This window comes from Fusarium verticillioides, chromosome 1 (assembly GCF_000149555.1).
Source record: "Fusarium verticillioides 7600 chromosome 1, whole genome shotgun sequence".
Taxonomy (NCBI): domain Eukaryota; kingdom Fungi; phylum Ascomycota; class Sordariomycetes; order Hypocreales; family Nectriaceae; genus Fusarium; species Fusarium verticillioides.
In genome coordinates this window covers 2,360,757-2,378,254 of record NC_031675.1, presented here as the reverse complement: position 1 = coordinate 2,378,254, position 17,498 = coordinate 2,360,757, and the positions used below count along the sequence as shown (strand labels likewise).

The window sequence follows — 17,498 nt, the reverse complement described above, 5'->3', positions numbered from 1 at the left end:
CTCTGCGAGCGAACCCAGCGTCTTGAGGCAACGGTCCCTGAAAACGGATGTTAGCGGGGTCCACCAGAAAGCACAATCTCCGAAATCAGAAGGTCTTGGATGCTTTTAGAGGGTCTCGTGGATAATAGTGGTTTTGCTTATGTATGTGTATGCACCCAAGCATGTGTCTGTAGTCAATTGCATTGCATGTCATCTGATGTCTTCTTGTTCCCAACCGTCATGAGGATGACTTGGATTCCGTAATTAGAATGATGTACAATTGCGGACAGGACTAGAATATGGTTGGTGCATTGGAGGGTAGGTTGTCAATGATGCTGGTGGCTTGAAACGTCATGAAACATAAAACGGGCCCGATGACTTCTGACATAAGGTACCTACGTTGGCTTGGGTAGGTAAGCAAGCAGAGTTTTTGCTGAAGGAACCGTTCAAGATGAAATGGGAACGTAAAACTCCCCGTCCCGCTGGTAGGAAGGAACCGTTTCGCCACTGACGGTTGCCCTGTTCCTGCCCCAGATTTTTAACTCTACGAAGCAGCTTAAGGCTAAGAAGATACAGGCTACAGGGCTTTTTTTTTTTTTTTTGGGCGCTCACCAGTAGGACTACTACTCTGTATCATGGCCTCGGGGTGAGGAAAAACAGCAGAATGGCTTACACCAAAAATCGCTGATCTCCCGCCAAAGCCCGTCCGCTGTGTTTCCTCACCCCCTAGCATGGGAATCTTTGGAGAATGGCACACGGCAACTCTACCTATCCAATACATAGAATTTCCCACCTAACTACAGTACACTACCCTGGAAAGTCAAGTGTGTGCATGATGTATCAAAGAGTCTCACGATATCAGAAATCATTCGAAACATATCTGTAAACATGCCCAACATCGAGCACCAAGTAGCCTCTAGCTCTGCAGCCGGCCAACTGCGCCAGTAACCCCATAAAGAGGAGCAACGACCGCTCGCGACTCAGCGACGCGTACGAGGCTATTGCCACTCAGTCCCTCAGACAGCTGTTCATGAGCCTACAGAGTAGGGATCTGCATACAGGGAATAGCCGAGGCGGTAGGGTGGAGGTCCCTGAGATCTGATCGACACGCGCGACAGACCCGCCAAGTCGCCTTGCCAGCATGTACGTATCCTTTTTGAACTCAATTCGCTTCACTTGGCTGTTGTTAGTTATCAAGTTTGACGTGATTATCACTGGTAGGAAACGGGCACTAAGGATGGGACATTCTGAATTACATGAGCATGAGCCATTGCCTCCCCCACTACCATGCAACCCGGTGGATGCTCAACAGTCTGCCTTTCCATGTGGCGTTCTATCCGGGCAAGCTCCGGCGCTCTTTGACTGGTTTTCCTTGAATCTCGCAACACTGAAGTTGGACCATCCTCGACGGGGCTTCGAACCACTCCTGATGGCCTAGCCCGGTCTATACACGGTCTTGGACCTAAAAGCTCCACGCCGACACGCTTCTGCTTGCACGAGAGGACACAAACCCACTGGCCGTAGGTACTTTTCATGGCAGAATCTTACGCTGGATGGATAATGAATGATTCACTGATCTTGATGACTGAGCAGGTTACAATTTGCACTCTAGCCTGACCTTGGATTTCTGCCGACTTAGTAGAAATCTTGCCAGAACCACGTGTTCCCCTCAGATCCCAGCGTCCGGCGGACAATTCTCTGTTTGGGGGCCCAGGTAGCCCTTGATCGATGGCCGGCATGGATAACTGAGCTTTGCTACCTCTTCTCTTGCCATTCATATCATCATATCATCAAAAGACAGTACCTGAAAATCGTGACGTCGGAGCTTGACAGCAATATGGAGGCAGTGGGTATGTAGCGAAGTGACGTTCCTAGGCGAGATCCTTGTCGCTTCTGAACTTTCAATCAGTTGCGTAAGTACGGAGTAGCAACAAATGCCATGGTTCAAGAGTCCTTTTCGTGGATGTTGATCTATCCCGTTTTCTTAATTCTCCATCACCCACCAACTTTTCTCAACTAGTGCCGGGGCGACCAGCCTCCCGTGACACTAGCGTCTTATTGGAGACAATCGCATGGTCCTGACAACTTGGGTAATCTCATGGCTGTTCTTGGGCTTGTCTAGGGACCTTAGGACATCCGTAAGTGGATGATCGACCATCCCACTTCACGATTCTGCCTTTCAGACACAACCTACCTAGTCATGGGTAGATACGTAGACCCCTCCTGCTAGAAACCTTCGTAGTCAATTCCAGAGTTCGAAATTGAGCACCTCACAATAGCAATACTATGGAAGCCAAAATGGCCAGTAAACTGTTCAACATCAACACTGACTCCGTTCCGCTACCAGAAGCCATTGCTTTTCGGCCAGTGATCCGAGCTCCCAGTCGCACGACGGCTTTTTGGACTAACGACATGTGCACGCCCTACCACCGCTGTGTGTTTAGTTGGACCCTTGATGGGGTTCCTGGGACGCCACTTGAAAAGCCAATTAGAACTCGGGCCTAATTAAGGTTGACGGATGAAAAGCTCCGTCGGCTCTTAACAAGAATACTTGATGTTGAATCTGCGTGTTCGTGTAGAGGGGGAGATGTCGCGTATGATCGGCTAAAGAAAGAGTCAGCGACGTACGGCACTTGTGTGCCAGAAATCTGCAACAAAAATAAATGTGGAAAGCCTTCAACTTGTGGTACAATTGTGACCCGCAACCAAGGTTATTGGGCCCTCAGATAGAGCGACGACTGTTGCCTGCTTGCCTGACGCATTCGCCACCCGCCTGTCAAACAGGGTCCAGAACCTTTATCGTTGATCTTGACTGCTTTAGGCGCTTCCAATGCCTATCTTACCTCTTGTTGCACAATAGTCAGTGACGCCATGACGACGGTGCTCCGTTTACATGCCTTACAGTTATAGGTAGTCTTCGCCGATGGCGCGACCAAAACAGCAATTGGCCGTCTTTATTGGTGTCGGGAGGTCCGCAGCAAGGGTCACTGTGGCTTGTGAAACGATTATCAGCATTGATCATCCTTCTTGAAGCTCTGTGCCGATGCTCAACCCGCTGTGAACCTGTCTTGACTTGAGGGCTTGAGGAGCCGAGGACCCCGACGTCAATTTCGCTCGACGTGGGCTATCAAGACCCTCGTGTAAGGCTGTTAACAGATGATGATGAAAGAAAGCTTTGACAGCCCCCTCCGATGTGGCAAATGCGTTGCACGCTGCCTGCATCCTAGAGCCTAGGTTGGCTAGATAGGGTCTTGAGAACGGACCGCTACCTTATGTAACTCTCTCACCGTTTTCAGTTCTGTCTACAACTATGGACACTTGACGAAAATTGAGTGTATTGGGCTTCTACTCCCCATCACATGCCTCAATTTTTGACGATGAGAGGTGGCAAATGTCAGCCGACTGGTTACGGTTGTGTAAGTCGTCAGCATTTGAGTTCGGTGCCGTTTTGATTAGATTGCTGTAGCGCTTTTGAACCGCTACAAATGTCATCTGCCGACACCAACTTGACCATCAAATGCCGGAAAACCCCTGCAACAGCAACTGATCATGCCTCAACACTTGGGCTGTGGGCATCATTGTAGGAATTCTGCTCGCCAATGAATAAGGCGCCTTTCTGATTTCTCCGATGACGGCAAGTTCCATGTCCAAGGATGGAAGAGTTTGCCAAAAACTTGGAAGAAAGCTAGACCATGACTGAACCAAGAAACTTAAACAGCCCCGGCCCAAGCGCGGAAATAAGGCCATGACTGAGTTACGTTACAAGTCCTGTACGGTAGACTTTCAGCAGCGCATTGTTATCAGCCACACAACATTCGCTCGTGTCAGCTAGCCGCCAGCCGCCAGCCTCGATTCAACGACATGCATGGCTAAAAACAATTCCTAGGCCTTATGAGACATGGAAGACAGCACTTGATTGTTGGAAGCTACGTATGCTGAGGTGGCGAATAGACCAGGACCCATAATCTTCGGAGGAACAGAGGCTGTCAGAAGTCTTGGCTATACCTCCGATATAATCAAAAGCTTGCCACTAACGTAGGGCAGTAGTTGTGCATATCGATATAGCCTTGTAAGAATTATTTGCGTAGAAGTTGTATAGCTCGAATTTATTGGGTAGCTGGTCTAGTTTTGCACAACAAACACGCCTTTCATCTGTATGCCTAAGGGAAAGCCAGTAGCCTAAAAAAGTCCGGATGCAGAAACCTCATTCTATTGAAGAAGCGGGCAAACGAAACTGGCTTGTGCGGCATATCTACAACGCACATTGTGAAAGGGTAGTTCACTGAACACACACACCAGGTGAAATGCTCGCCTGCCAACTACCCAACAGAAGTGAGATCACTACTGCATGATACTCTTAGTACATGCCTAGGCTATCATGTCTTAATTTCATTTTTTCCCTGGGGACACCAATACCAGTCCAAAGCAAGGATAGCTAACCCCTGGGCAGCTGAAAAGGCGATTTATCAGGATACAACACCTCGAGAGTTGCTCAAGCGCCAAGGCTCGATGTCTGCAGTGTGTGAAGGAGGTGTGGTGTCCGGCTTTCGTAATGGCAGTGTATCATGACTTCAACCTTTCTTTCGGGTCATGCATATTGTGCGATGGAGCAGACGCCACTACATCGGTTGTGTTAGCGAGACACTCACGCACCCAAACGATATTGAAATACAGTATCTTGCAGAGAACGGAAGAGATAAATCCTGTCCACGCCCTTCTGCATCGGGGCATTGCTTAGCTGGGATGCCTCGATGGATCTCTGTACATATGTGCAGCCACTGAGGCAAAGGGCGGATCACCGCAACGATGTTCAACCAGTCATTGGGCCTTGAATAACCCTATACTACTGCAACCAGGTCTTGCCTCACCTATCAGAGTTGTTAAGTGTGTAGTGGACTTGATAGGCTAAGAAAGAGACGGTAGACCTGACCGGCCGGTGTGGGCAGGGCAGGGCAGGGCAGCAAGCGTCTTCGGGATAGAGACTGGATGAGCTAGCAATGATAAGTTATGTGGCTAAAGAAACAGCATGGCGGTATTAGACTGCCACGGTATTGGCTCGATGTTTAGCATCTGACTCTGATCAACATCAGAAAGAATTCTTTGCTAGCAAATAACCGGACTGTTCTTTGATGACTATCGGGCATAGGAAAAGTAAACAAGCGCTTGAGTCTAAGGAACCAACGTGGTGTTGCCATTTGCCGCGCTTGTGGTTCGATAGAGGCGCTCCAGAAGAGTCTGGACGCGCTCTTAGAAGTGTAAGTGGTGTTTAACTCTCCCGGATGTAATCCTATCCGCGGACTAATGTCAAGAGTCCCTTGAGATGATCAATGTTGCAACAGTGACTTGGACCAAAGAGCTCAGCTCGACATGGGTCTCTCAAATGCCGTGTGCCGATACCATACCATCTCTAATTAGACTAATTAGCAATGTTACTTGTCAACACCCAAAGTACAACAAAAAGACAGGCAAGTAACACATCGCCATGCCAGACTCATGAAAACGCCGCGCAAGAATTGTGAGGGTGAATAGCTGTGGTACAGCTGAACTCATTCGCAAACAAGCACCGTTGCCCGGTGAAGTGAATAGTTCATCTCTTTCAGGATGGTCTGAACCACTGGCTGAGTATGCTGATAGGATGTTCGAGTGTTGGTATGCCATTGAACCTTTTGGTGATTAAAAGTGTAATTCGAGTATGCCGTTACAAGTGCTTCGCCCCTTGGTTACAAGGTCAAACCGCCGTCATACCATCACTTGTTGTCCATACCGCCACCGCAGCAAGTTAATTGTTGGGCAGCTAATTGAAACTGCAATCGCATAGTGCCAGTAAGTGATTTAGGGGCCCTGACCTCTGTGAATATTTGGTCGAACACGATGGCTTCAGTGGTGTTGGAAAATGTTCCCCATGTCCAGTGCATAGCAGGTATGTGCGGTCCGCAGAGCTCAGTGCCGCCTGAAGTAATTTATAAAACCTAGATTCCCAAGTCAAGTAAGGCCTTTGCATCCTGAAGCCTCACTGGCCACCTGTTAGTTTGCAATTCATGGAGCTGGACATTCTCTTTTGTCGTTGAAGCGACTCGGTATCATATTCATATTCATCACACCACAATATGCCTCGTAATTGACCGTTGGGAAGGCCCATTGATTCCGTGGCGTCTAAGGAATACCCTATTATACATTCCTCTTTCGCCTTTCCTTCCATCTAATCTTTCTTCAAGGGCAAGAAAGTCTCCTCAATACCGTCTGCTGTGATGATAAGCATTTGAAGGTTATCACCAACCTCAATGTGACGCTCCACCGCACCATCGAAGGCATCCTTGACGACAGTCTCGACCTCTGTTCGTGTGAGAGGACGTCGCTCCCGCTCCTTCAATTCATGGCCTTCTCCGCTTCCGGGAATATACTGGTTCTTGAAGTTGACCTGGTTGTCCAGGAAAGGCATGATCAGACTGCCCGCAGCACCGCCTGCTCGGCACTGTTCCCGTTCATAGCTCCCCACGGGATCATATGAGTACACAGCGCCTCTGCCCTCCTCATCCAGACCGCCGAGCATCGCATGCGAGTAGTAGGGGAAGAATCGCTTCGAGTAGAGAACGGTAGAGAGGCGTTTGGCACAAGCATTGACAGTCATGGGCTTGCCGTGGCGATAACGGTAGATCTTGCAGATGGTGTCGAGGTGGTCGCGGAGGGCCTCACCGTCAGCAGCGAAGCCGACAACAGATAGGACTAGTGTAGCATCCTCCTGGGAGGCAGTGGTGCCTCCGATTCGGAAGACCTTGGGGGACATGCGAGAGTTGATGCTATAACCGCTGGTGTGGCGGGTGTCACCAGCCATGATGGTAAAGTCTGCGCCAGCAATGGCAAGAGTCGAACCGCCATTATCGGTGTAGCTTGGATCAGTTAGCTGTAAGCCGTGGAGGTGCATACGTGAGGTATCTCACGGGTTAAATCGATGTTCTCGAAACTCGCCGCTGTTGGTCTTGGGGGCATCGGAGAATGAATAGTTGGGCCCATTCATCAAAGGGTTCTGGCTGAACATGGCAGCCATGATTGCGGTCTATATGAAGGAAAGTCCAAGTAAGAGCTGTGTGATATTTCTCGATGCGCAGAGATGATGGAGTTTGGAGTTGCTGATTGATGATGTGATCTGGTGTTGCCTTGTCACTGACGATCGAGCTGAGGTTCAGACGCACGCGTCAAGCTTGTAGCCTTGCCCACCTACTGGTAACCTGCAGAGCTGGGGTAGCTACGATGACTAAGCGCGCAGACTGACAGGGGTTCACCTCCTAAAGTTCACCTAACAACCATCGTCATTTTGAAGGTCTTGTTTCGGAAACAAATTTGTTGACTTGGTTCTTGTCGGTGTTTGTTTCGAATTGCCTATGCTTTGAAGCGGCCGCACTGCCTACGCACCAAAGATGATAGGCGACATTCGCTCCAAGGCGCTCCAGAAGATAGCTTCGCTATCTGCGTCTAGCTCTACAACATCCTTCGACCGATCCGATCTTGACCGGTTATGTAGGGCCTGCCACGCCGGCGCGAAGAGCAAGGACTATGTCAATGGCTATCAGAATAAGAGCTCGCTAGGCCGAGTGCCTATGGTAGGTTGTTCATTGACTTAGGGATCTAATAGTGAGTGCGTGATTGACAATTGTAGTCTATTCGCGAATTCGAGGTCTTGATCGCATTATGCAAGACAGCACCGAAAATCAAATCGAGCCAGAGCGCCCAGCGACTCTCGTACCAGCTGTTCCCGTATATTCTTGAAGCACATATACAGGTTTTCCTTCCTTCGCCATTCTTCCGAAAGATCGACCCGTCCCCGACCGAGGCTCTAGCCTTTCATGTGACAGGGGCCCTGTTGGCACTTGGCATCAACTACGATGAGCTTCAGGAGAATGTGACCGATAAGATCTGGGCCTTCGTGAACTCTTGCAGACGAGCTACCGAGAGCATCATCTCACCTCAAGCAGAGGATCCTGAGAATCCTCACCTGGAGGATGCAATTCGAACTGTGACAATTGCCGTGGCTCTGCTGGGATTTTTGGATGCGGCAGCCGCTCAGGCCGACTTCTGGAGATCTGGCGGTCGACTAGCCATGATCAAGAAAATTAGAGAATTGCTTTCTGAGCCTTTCCTTATCGCTGTGGAAACAGCACTGTCCACCATTCGCAATTGTCATAGCCAGGATCGCGAGGTTAAAGAATGGAAGAGATACCTGCGCCACTATGCCTCCTCTGGACGGCCTCTCGGAGCTATGCTTCTGCATCGCAGCTTCGCTCACCTTATTGTCTCCAGCACTTCGCTGATGGTAAAGGACCCTCGTTCTCTGCGAGAGTCTCACGTGCTGGATATCTACATTGCCCAGGGTGAAGATCTTTGTAACATCGCGTCCTCTACGCTCGAAGCAGACCTCAAGACGGTTGAGGAATATGCTGCCTTGGCCATTGAGGAGATCCAGTACATCGAAGGTGGTGCGGACTTCATCCGTATGGGATCTCCTGACCAGCAGAGTCTCGCTTACGCTGTGAAGGCTGCGGCGCTCATTTCCTACTTGAACTGCGCTCTGCTCAATGAAGATGCTGCTGATACAGAGATTCTCATGAACTGGCTTCAGGAATCCCTGGATGACTCTGTTCAGATGGCTGACCCTACTCTTGCATCGGTCACGTTGCGATGTTTGGCCCTCATCTGTCAGATCTCACCATCCTTCTCGTCCAATGTCAGCCGCATCCTCCCTAGGTTCATCGTTCAGGATGCCCCACAGAAAGATATCGTCACTATAGCTTCCAATAGCTTGGCCTATGCTCTCAAAATGCTCTCGAAGGATGCTGTCATCGGCACATTGTATACCCTAGGCAACGTACTCAGCCCTGGGTCGGACCAGGCGTTTGTGAAGGATCAGATTGATGGAACGGCAAGTGAAACAGGACTTAATGCCATTTATACCAATCGTCGGTCCATTGGGAGCTCGATTTCACTACAGATGTATGGCGAGGAGGAGACTGCGATCGTTTCTGGCAATGTCGTGCAAACCATTTGTGGAATTGCTGCTGCTTTCAAGGATGAGAAAATTACCGCACTGGCTCAGTCTATGCTTCAACAGAAGCTCGAAAAGGTCAATACAGGCGTGGATGCCCGGATTATCAGTGGAGCAGCAGCTCTGGCTCTCGAGGGCGGACAACTCGAGTTTCGCTCTTTGCTCAAGTTGTTTAGTAAATTGTGCCATACTGGGGTTGTCGAAAACCAGCTGTTCCTACTGGAAGCGGTAAGTGAATATGACTTTCTATACTTTGATACTTGCTGATTTGTGTAGGTGAGAAATGCTCGCACTTTCATTTCTGCCAACCTACGACGTGACTCGCAGTTGTTTGGTATCTACTTCGAACACCTGCTTGACAGCATCATCGGACTTGGTGATGTTCACTCGTTCGGACATACTAAGGAATCTGACGTACAAATGGCTGCAAAGGAGATCGCGGAACTTCTTCACCCGCTGGCAATCTTTATGTCCACGAACGATTTTGCTTTTGAGCCCATTGCCGATGACGAGACGTATTCTCTTCTTCGAGACGCTTGGTTCAACATCGTGGTTCATGGCTTTACAACCAACACAGATCGAGGCAAACAGTATATGAGAGAATTGCGCCTAATTGCTATCCACTCCCCACCTCTTGTGGCTGAGCAGCGAGGCGAGCAGGTCGAAAGTGATATCGAGCTTAATACTGTTTTACGACGTGGTATGAGTAACGATAGAGAGTCTCTGCAGAAGAAGCTTATGAGTGATCTTGTACCCTCCAAGTCCAATGAGATTAGGAGCCTCAGCTATCGCAAGGTGATCTTCTTACAAGCAGCTTATTTGATGGAAATTCTTCGAGCCGACTCAGGTGATTGCACCAAGGTTCTTTCCTATTTCCTGGAACCGAGCATGGCCAAGGGAGAGCTGAGCAGCGCCATGGAGGGTGTTGCAGCTGCTGTCATGGATAAGTATATTCAAAAGACTCAAAGCGGCACCGAACCAACCTTTTCTGCCCAGTACGCGGCCGAACAGCTCGCTACCATCTTCTGTAGCTGCTGCCATCGTATCGAACGAGTCCAACAAGCCGCCTTTGTTTGCGCAGATCGCTTCCTCCGTGAAATTCCTTCAGCCCTTTGCTATAGGTCATCACTCTTCGCACTGATCGAACTGCTCTCGCTTATGTGGTCTAGCTGCTTGGAAGCCGAGACAGATGTTTATGCTCCCAGGTCTACTTTTACGTCAGAACTTGGCGGAGTGACTGTGCAGCTTTCAGATGACTACGATTTTCGAAGATGGACAGTAGATATCCTCAACCGCAAGGCCAGGGTATGGGTCAATTCTGCCATCAATCTCTCTCCTCTCGATGTCAAGGGAATTCTGCAGACATATCTGTCGGAGTTCAGTGACGAAGGCGCTTACGGCCACGTCTCTTTGGGAAGGTCTTTTGCTCTTGAGCTTGGATCAGTTATTCCATCAACAGACAATCGTCTCCAATCCATGGACAAGATTGGCAACTCGAGTGTCAACACAGCCTCTGCCTTCGTTGCGCAGTACACAACTCGCCAAGAATATCGGTACGGCGAGACGCTTCCGGATCGCGGTACAGAACTTATGAGCTTCATGAATCACAACCGTCGCTTGTCATTTGTGCAGTCGTCTGTGAAGGAGAGTGCCAATGCCACTACTGCACTCGCTCATATCGAGGCAAGAATTCACAGCAAGAAGAGTACATCAATCACTGAAGTCCGGGATATTCTTCGTAGGGCAGCAGCACTTCTTTGCCGCACGAGCAATGATGAAGCCGCTATTGCTCATCACCTTGTGAGCATTCCATTCGCCCTATTCACCAAGCAATCCATCAACTTGGGTGTTTCCCTGTGGCTAGGTGTGATCAACGAGAACCCAAGACAGGAGTCGAGACTGCTGAATGAGATCGTCCAGCAGTGGGAGTTCTCTCTTACCCGAAAGGTCGGCCTTTTCAGTCCAACACTGAATCATGTTGACCCCTTCTTTTTGAAAGAAGAATTTGCACCCAGCGAATTGGAAGCTCTAGCCAAGAAGAAGCAGATTGTGCATGACATTCTCTCTCCCCACACTCGACTGCTCCAATTCTTTGCCAGCCATTATAATGCTACCAGGCTCGGTAGCCCTGACATCCAGAAGGTGTTCCTCCGGATGATTGATCTTACACTGGAGGCAATGAAGCAATCTGCAACTCATCCAATGGCCAGAGAGATTCGATTCCAAATCGTCTTATTTGGTCTGCGCATCCTACGCTCCAGCACCACTCTCAAGCCTGCAGCACAGTGGAGGCTCAAGGAGCGACTTCTTACGGCTGGCCTGTCTTGGTTCAGGTCTGCGCCCAAGTGGTCTTTTGGCAGTAACTTATTGCAGATGAAGACCGAGATCCGTCTTATCTCTGATGTCTTGGCGGCCCTCCAACAGGTCTCTTTTATAGGCGCCCAGACTGTCGGCAATGTCAAATCTCTGCAGTCCAAAGAGCAGCTGCTCGATCTCCTTCTCAGAAATGAACAACTGCGCCTAATTGTCTGGGTAAACCCACTCAACAATTCGAGCAATCAGGCACTGACCCCAACTGCCGGCAAGGCACCGACCGAAGCTGCACTCTTACCACTCATTAGGACTGCATGGTGGCAGGACCCAGCTATTGCCATTGAACTCGCAACTAGGTTTCCATTCCCTCGCCTGCAGCGCGACATCAGGTTCTTGCTTCTCACCATGCCTGAAAAGGCCATTTTCGAGCCTGAGGCTCTGCACCTGATCTTTGAGGGATTTCTCCCCGATGATGTTGCTTCACAACAACTCAAGGCAGGTTTCGTACCTTGACTGACATTGCGATACTAACGTTTCGGCAGTATTTATTGTACTGGGAGCCTGTGAACCCGGTAACAGCCGTTACCATGTTCTTGCCTGCCTACCAGTCGCACCCTTTCATTATTCAGTACGCCATGCGTGCGCTGGAAAGCCATTCTGTCGACGTAACATTCTTTTATGTTCCCCAAATTGTCCAGTCTCTCCGCTACGATAGCCTTGGATATGTCAAGCGCTATATCCTTGAAACAGCACAGTTTTCCCAGCTGTTCGCTCACCAGATTATCTGGAACATGAAGGCCAATTCGTACAAGGACGATGACGCTCAGATCCCTGACGAAATCAAGCCAACTCTCGACACGGTCATGACTCAGATGGTTGACGGTTTTGCCGCTGAGGACCGCGACTTTTATGAGAAAGAGTTTTCTTTCTTTGACGAAGTCACTGACATTTCTGGAAAGCTTAAGCCCTTTATCAAGAAGTCGAAACCGGAGAAGAAGCAAAAGATTGAAGAAGAGCTGCGCAAAATCAAAGTTGAGGTCGGCGTTTATCTTCCTAGTAATCCTGATGGTGTTGTTATCGGCATTGATCGTAAGTCTGGAAAGCCTCTACAGAGTCATGCCAAGGCTCCGTACATGGCAACATTCCGTATTCAGAAGAACAAAGGAGGCGTTTCTGAGGTGGATGAGATGATGGAAGAGAATGATGGAGAAGATCACGGAACACCAGAGAGGACTGTTGAAGTCTGGCAGTCGGCCATTTTCAAGGTCGGCGATGATTGTCGACAGGACGTCCTGGCGCTGCAGATGATTGCAGCGTTCCGAGGCATATTCCACGATGTCGGCCTGGATGTCTACGTCTTCCCTTATCGAGTTACTGCCACTGCCCCTGGTTGCGGTGTCATCGACGTGCTGCCTAACTCGATCTCACGAGATATGCTTGGTCGTGAGGCTGTCAATGGTTTGTATGACTACTTCATCTCCAAATACGGCAATGAGAACTCGCTCCGATTCCAGCGAGCCCGCAGCAACTTCGTCAAGTCTATGGCTGCGTACTCAGTCATTTCCTACTTATTGCAATTCAAGGACCGACACAATGGCAACATCATGATTGACGACGCAGGACACATCCTACACATTGATTTCGGTTTCTGCTTTGATATCGCCCCAGGTGGTATCAAATTCGAGCGTGCCCCCTTCAAGCTCACAACCGAGATGGTGGCGGTCATGGGCGGTTCAATGGAGCACCAGAGTTTCAAGGCCTTCGAGGAGCTCTGCGTGAAGGCTTTCCTGGCCAGTCGTCAGTATTGCGAGAAGCTCAGCCAGATCGTCTGGCTCATGATGGATAGTGGGCTGCCCTGCTTCAAGCCTGAGAGTGTCAAGCATTTCCGTGAGCGTTTTGTCCTTGACAAAAGCGAGCGCGACGCTGCCAACTTCATGAAACATCTCATCAAGACCAGTTACTCGAGTCACAGCACAGGTATCTATGATCAGTTCCAGCTTCTGACTAACGGCATTCCCTATTAGGGGATGGCACAAGAGGAGGGTCAGTAATGAAGACGTCTAGAGGTTTTTCTTTCTTTTTTCCCTTCTTTTTTTGTTATTGTAACGCTTATCTAGTCTTCCTTCCCGGCTCTTTAAAGAGATAATACAGATATGTAGTACAATGGCTCCGCTTTCCAAAGCAACAAAGATTTTTGCAAAAACGACTTATGATACCCCCACGAAACTGCTTCGCGCTTGAATACGCTTCTATATACACCCGAGCTCTTTGGATATTATTGCAATGCCCTTTTAAATCTCTGGTGACTAGTCTTTCCGTCTCCCATACAAGCGGGGGATTTAATCCGCCTGGCCTCGGTGTGTTGTTGCACTTCGGGCTTATTTCTGTTTTGCGGCAGACCCTTTGAGCATGTGAGTCGGGGCATTGTAACTAGTATAATCAACGTGGACAAATGCTCGGTCAACGATTGGCACAGATTCGAGGAAGTATGTCAGCACCTCGCTAAGATCGTGACTGTCCTTGAGAGGTGTCGCAGCAGAAAGCACAATATCGACCTCGACGAAGAGTTTGTCACCAGCGTGATAGGCGCGCAGATTTTGAATCTGACGAATGGCAGTGGCGAAGCGCATGGTCAAGTATAGCAGCAGGTTTCGCTCGTCAGGCTGGGCGGAGAAGCCTGAAAGGTTACGGACGTGGTGTGCCGAGGTCTGACTCCAGTTGAAGATGACAACAAGCGAGAGGAACAAGCCACCGACGGCATCAAGCCACCAGATTCGTCCATAGTAGCCAACTAGGGCCAATATTAGTAGGTTTATGCCTTAAAGGATATACTATGATTACTTACTGATAGGGAATAGGATGGAACCAGTGTTGAAGATCACATCCGTCTTTGCATCCTCAGCCCTGTGGTTTGGTCAGATACGGAGTACGAATGTGGATGGATTCGCCGACTTACAATGCTCTGACACTTGAGTTCTTGACGACACGACACCAGATCCAGCAGGCACCCTTGATGACGATGGTAGAAACCATGATGGCAATAGCTGGAATGCCCAACTCAAGGATAGCATGCTCAGGGTCCATGAGGCGAGAAATACACTCGAGTCCCACTTGGCAGAAGGATGTGATCATGATGATGGAAAAGACGAGGACGCCAAGTGGTTCGAGTCTTGCTACATGTTAGCCCTTTTTCACTTGAAACACCACAAGCAATATGGCAACGACTGAGACTTACTTGCGGCGACCAACAGGATAGCTATACTGGTCTTGATGACTGGACGAGATGAGACGCGTAGTAATCCATACGATGACCGTACTGAGGAAATCAAGCACGGCATCTACCAAGCTGGCCAGGACAGACATTGAAGGGACTGAGACAATGACAACGAGTTTTCCAGCGAGTAAAATGGCATTGGCAATAAAGTTGACCCAGATTGCCAATGTCACGATTGGGTCGTCGCTGTCAATTTCAGCATCCTCCAGCCAGGGTAACAAGGGCTTGGGGCCATTGTCGTCTTCTTGGGTAACAGGTCGCGGAGGTTGCTCCTCGTCCTCGTCTTCGGATTGATCCTGACGCTGAAGAAGTGGCAAGTTCTCGGAGGAACGGAATATATCTTGAGGCGTGCGAGTAGCAGGGAGTTTTGTAGTCGAATTGCTAGCCTTGACGCTGACAGTGCCATAGGAGCCTGGAGTGATAGATGCGGATACAGGAGTTGATCCGGTGAGAGGGGGGGAGTCGGATGTGGTGGAGGGCTCTTCGTTGATGGTATCCGGGACGTCGAGTGGTCGGAATGCAGAAGCTTCAAGCTCCGCTTGGTACTCATTGAGGAGATCGTGTGGGATAGCGGAGTCGAGGAGAGCATCGATGTACAGATATTGCTGAATCAACTCATTTGTTCTCTCATAGTACTCGCGCCTGGTGGGCTTGGTTAGCTGCTGCGCGAGGCCGAGGCGCGTAGTTGGTGGCGCCATTAAGGACTCACAGTGGTTTGGACATAGCAGCCAGCTCCTCCTCAGGCTTCCAGTATTGCTCCCACCGATATCGAGGGTTGCTTCTACCAATGAGTTTGGCACTGCGGTTCTGGGGGCCGTGGAGCAGTTGGGTGAGGCGACGCTCATCAGCGAGCAGCCTGCCAAGCTCATCATGGTCGTGGCGAAGTAGTCCAGTCTCCTCATCATCAGGTCCCATCCAGAAAGAGGGAGGGTGCGCGGGAACAGAACTGCTCAAGCTCTGTATGCTCTGGTGAGAGCGACTGCGGATGAGGGACTGGAGGGCGCCACTGCGCGTGCCCAGAGGGTTGTGGCTATCCTCGTTTGAGAGGAGAGAAGGGCGCCGCAATTGAGCATGGCTACCATGCTTTGAGGGAGTGCTTGGAGAGCTCATTATCGCAATAGATGTCACTTTTTCGCAGCGACTGGCGAGAGAATGGGGTGCTTAGGATGGAGGAGGCGCAATTATATATCGCGAAGAAAAATAAGATAAAACGTGTAACGAGTCGGGTTTGAAGTATTGCCAGGGTTTTGAAGCGTAGAAACAATTGCGACTAGGTAGGTAGGTGCCGTGCCTTAGTTTAGCAGTCAAAACGTTGTTTTTCCGAGCTCCCGTCTCACGGAGAAAGATCAGATTAGCCAAAAGGGACTCTGCTATTATAATGAACAAATATCAATAAAGATCCTAAAGCAGGAGCCCCTCTCCGCGTCTAGCGAGGCAAAAGAGATTTTGAGTAACTTATGGAGAGCAGAGAGATTGATTAGATCCAATGCATCAAAGCTATTCGCCCACATGCTTGCTGGAGGCTCCGCCACAGCATCCGTATGTACAGACAGAGACCTTGGCGGCCCCTTTGAGATTGGGACCCTTGGCTCCTTTAGCTGAAGGGTCCCCATCGTGACGGGGTCCCTTATTCCGGAGAGGGCTTAGCCAGATCCCCTTGATGGGTCCTGCAGGTGTTTTTGATGTTTTAACGTTGAGAGAGGATCTCCCGGCATCCGTAGAGGGGCAAGAGACATTGATGCAGTTCGCGCGCGAGTGTGAGTTTCAAGACACTGAAACAGCTGTGATGTTGTTTGATACTGATGCTCTCTACCACAGGGGGAGGTCGAGAAGGACGACAATAAGGTAGGTACCTACTTAGCTTGGCGTTTGGGTCGTTACCTCATCAGCAGGTGCTAGGCGCATACCTACTACCTAATGGGAACTTCTTCGGCAAGGTAATCGGCCTGAAAGCTTGGGTGAGCTCCTTCCGCTGCAGGCCTCCACTAGGTAACAGAATCAAGGGCGCCAATTCAAACACAACCAGTTCAATTGTATCCTTTTCCATTGCACCGCTACTGAGGCAAAGCTTGATCTGCCGAGGTTTCACAGAATGTCCCGCCCCTAGTTACAGAGAAGATGGGGTAACAAAACTTGAAGCTACTGTAAATCAGTGATTACCTTAATGATATGCTTATCACTATCGCTAGGACAGATCAAGGGTCTTCTCATTGTTCATTGTCAACTATGCTCACCTATTGGTCCATGTCGTTCACATAACCAGCTTGACTCATTCCTGTTGTATAATTAGTTGCCAGCCTCATCCACAGATAGACGCTGAGGTTGGATCGCTTATGGGTGCTGATACATAGTAGGAAGGACACACTGAATGCTACTGTAACTATGGAGCAGAGATACCTTAGCAGAAACTTGTTCAGGATATTACATACTGACTCAATTACACTGGAGAACTGCATGTGCATCCAAGCGCTGCAGCCGCCAAGACAATGAATGGTATATCAAGTCGCCATGGGCTTGCACAAAAGAGGAGGAGGTATTGGGTGGCCATGAACGAAGCAGGAAGATTGGAACCAGAGTATACAGCAAGTGAGTGGGCAACATCTGGACTAAGATATTCGAGAATCTGTCGTTGCCCATCGAATCCAGTAGGTCCTGAATATGAATACTCACAATAATTATCAATGGCTGGGTTTGCCCTGTGGCTTATTAACTGTCTTCACATGCCTTTCCCTACCAATTCTCCTCACCTGAAGCATGTAACGCATCAGGAAGCGTGCCTCAGGATTGTCGATCGGTTACATCGGTACTCTCCAAGTTGGGGTCCACTATCCCTTTGTGTTTCAACAGATGTATGTACATAGAATGCAGATTGCAATAGATTGTGGGGATAGAGTC

The 17,498-nt window shown here is 49.5% G+C and overlaps 3 protein-coding genes across 6 annotated transcripts; 1 reads left to right on the top strand and 2 right to left on the bottom strand.

Moving 5' to 3' along the window:
- Window positions 1-5,278: 5,278 nt before the first annotated feature.
- On the bottom strand, window positions 5,279-7,238 carry FVEG_01285 (20S proteasome subunit beta 6). Its single transcript, XM_018888163.1, has 2 exons — window positions 6,918-7,238; window positions 5,279-6,866 (listed from the first exon to the last, which is right to left on the bottom strand). Exons 1-2 carry the CDS (start codon window positions 7,022-7,024, stop codon window positions 6,179-6,181), a joined length of 795 nt encoding a protein of 264 aa, XP_018744005.1. The 5' UTR covers window positions 7,025-7,238; the 3' UTR covers window positions 5,279-6,178.
- FVEG_01286 (phosphatidylinositol 4-kinase) lies at window positions 5,446-15,927 on the top strand. Of its 4 annotated transcripts, XM_018888165.1 has the most exons (6): window positions 5,446-5,899; window positions 5,953-7,577; window positions 7,634-9,244; window positions 9,293-11,824; window positions 11,872-14,135; window positions 14,188-15,927. In XM_018888165.1, exons 2-5 carry the CDS (start codon window positions 7,395-7,397, stop codon window positions 13,351-13,353), a joined length of 5,808 nt encoding a protein of 1,935 aa, XP_018744007.1. In that variant the 5' UTR covers window positions 5,446-5,899; window positions 5,953-7,394; the 3' UTR covers window positions 13,354-14,135; window positions 14,188-15,927. The 4 variants fall into 4 exon arrangements, with proteins under 4 accessions (XP_018744007.1, XP_018744009.1, XP_018744006.1 ...); XM_018888167.1 differs by having other exon boundaries at window positions 9,293-14,135; XM_018888164.1 differs by having other exon boundaries at window positions 5,446-7,577.
- On the bottom strand, window positions 13,708-15,713 carry FVEG_01287 (hypothetical protein; the record flags this gene model as incomplete). Its single annotated transcript, XM_018888168.1, has 5 exons — window positions 13,708-14,120; window positions 14,175-14,233; window positions 14,286-14,498; window positions 14,565-15,245; window positions 15,313-15,713. 5 exons carry the CDS (start codon window positions 15,711-15,713, stop codon window positions 13,708-13,710), a joined length of 1,767 nt encoding a protein of 588 aa, XP_018744010.1.
- Window positions 15,928-17,498: the final 1,571 nt, after the last annotated feature.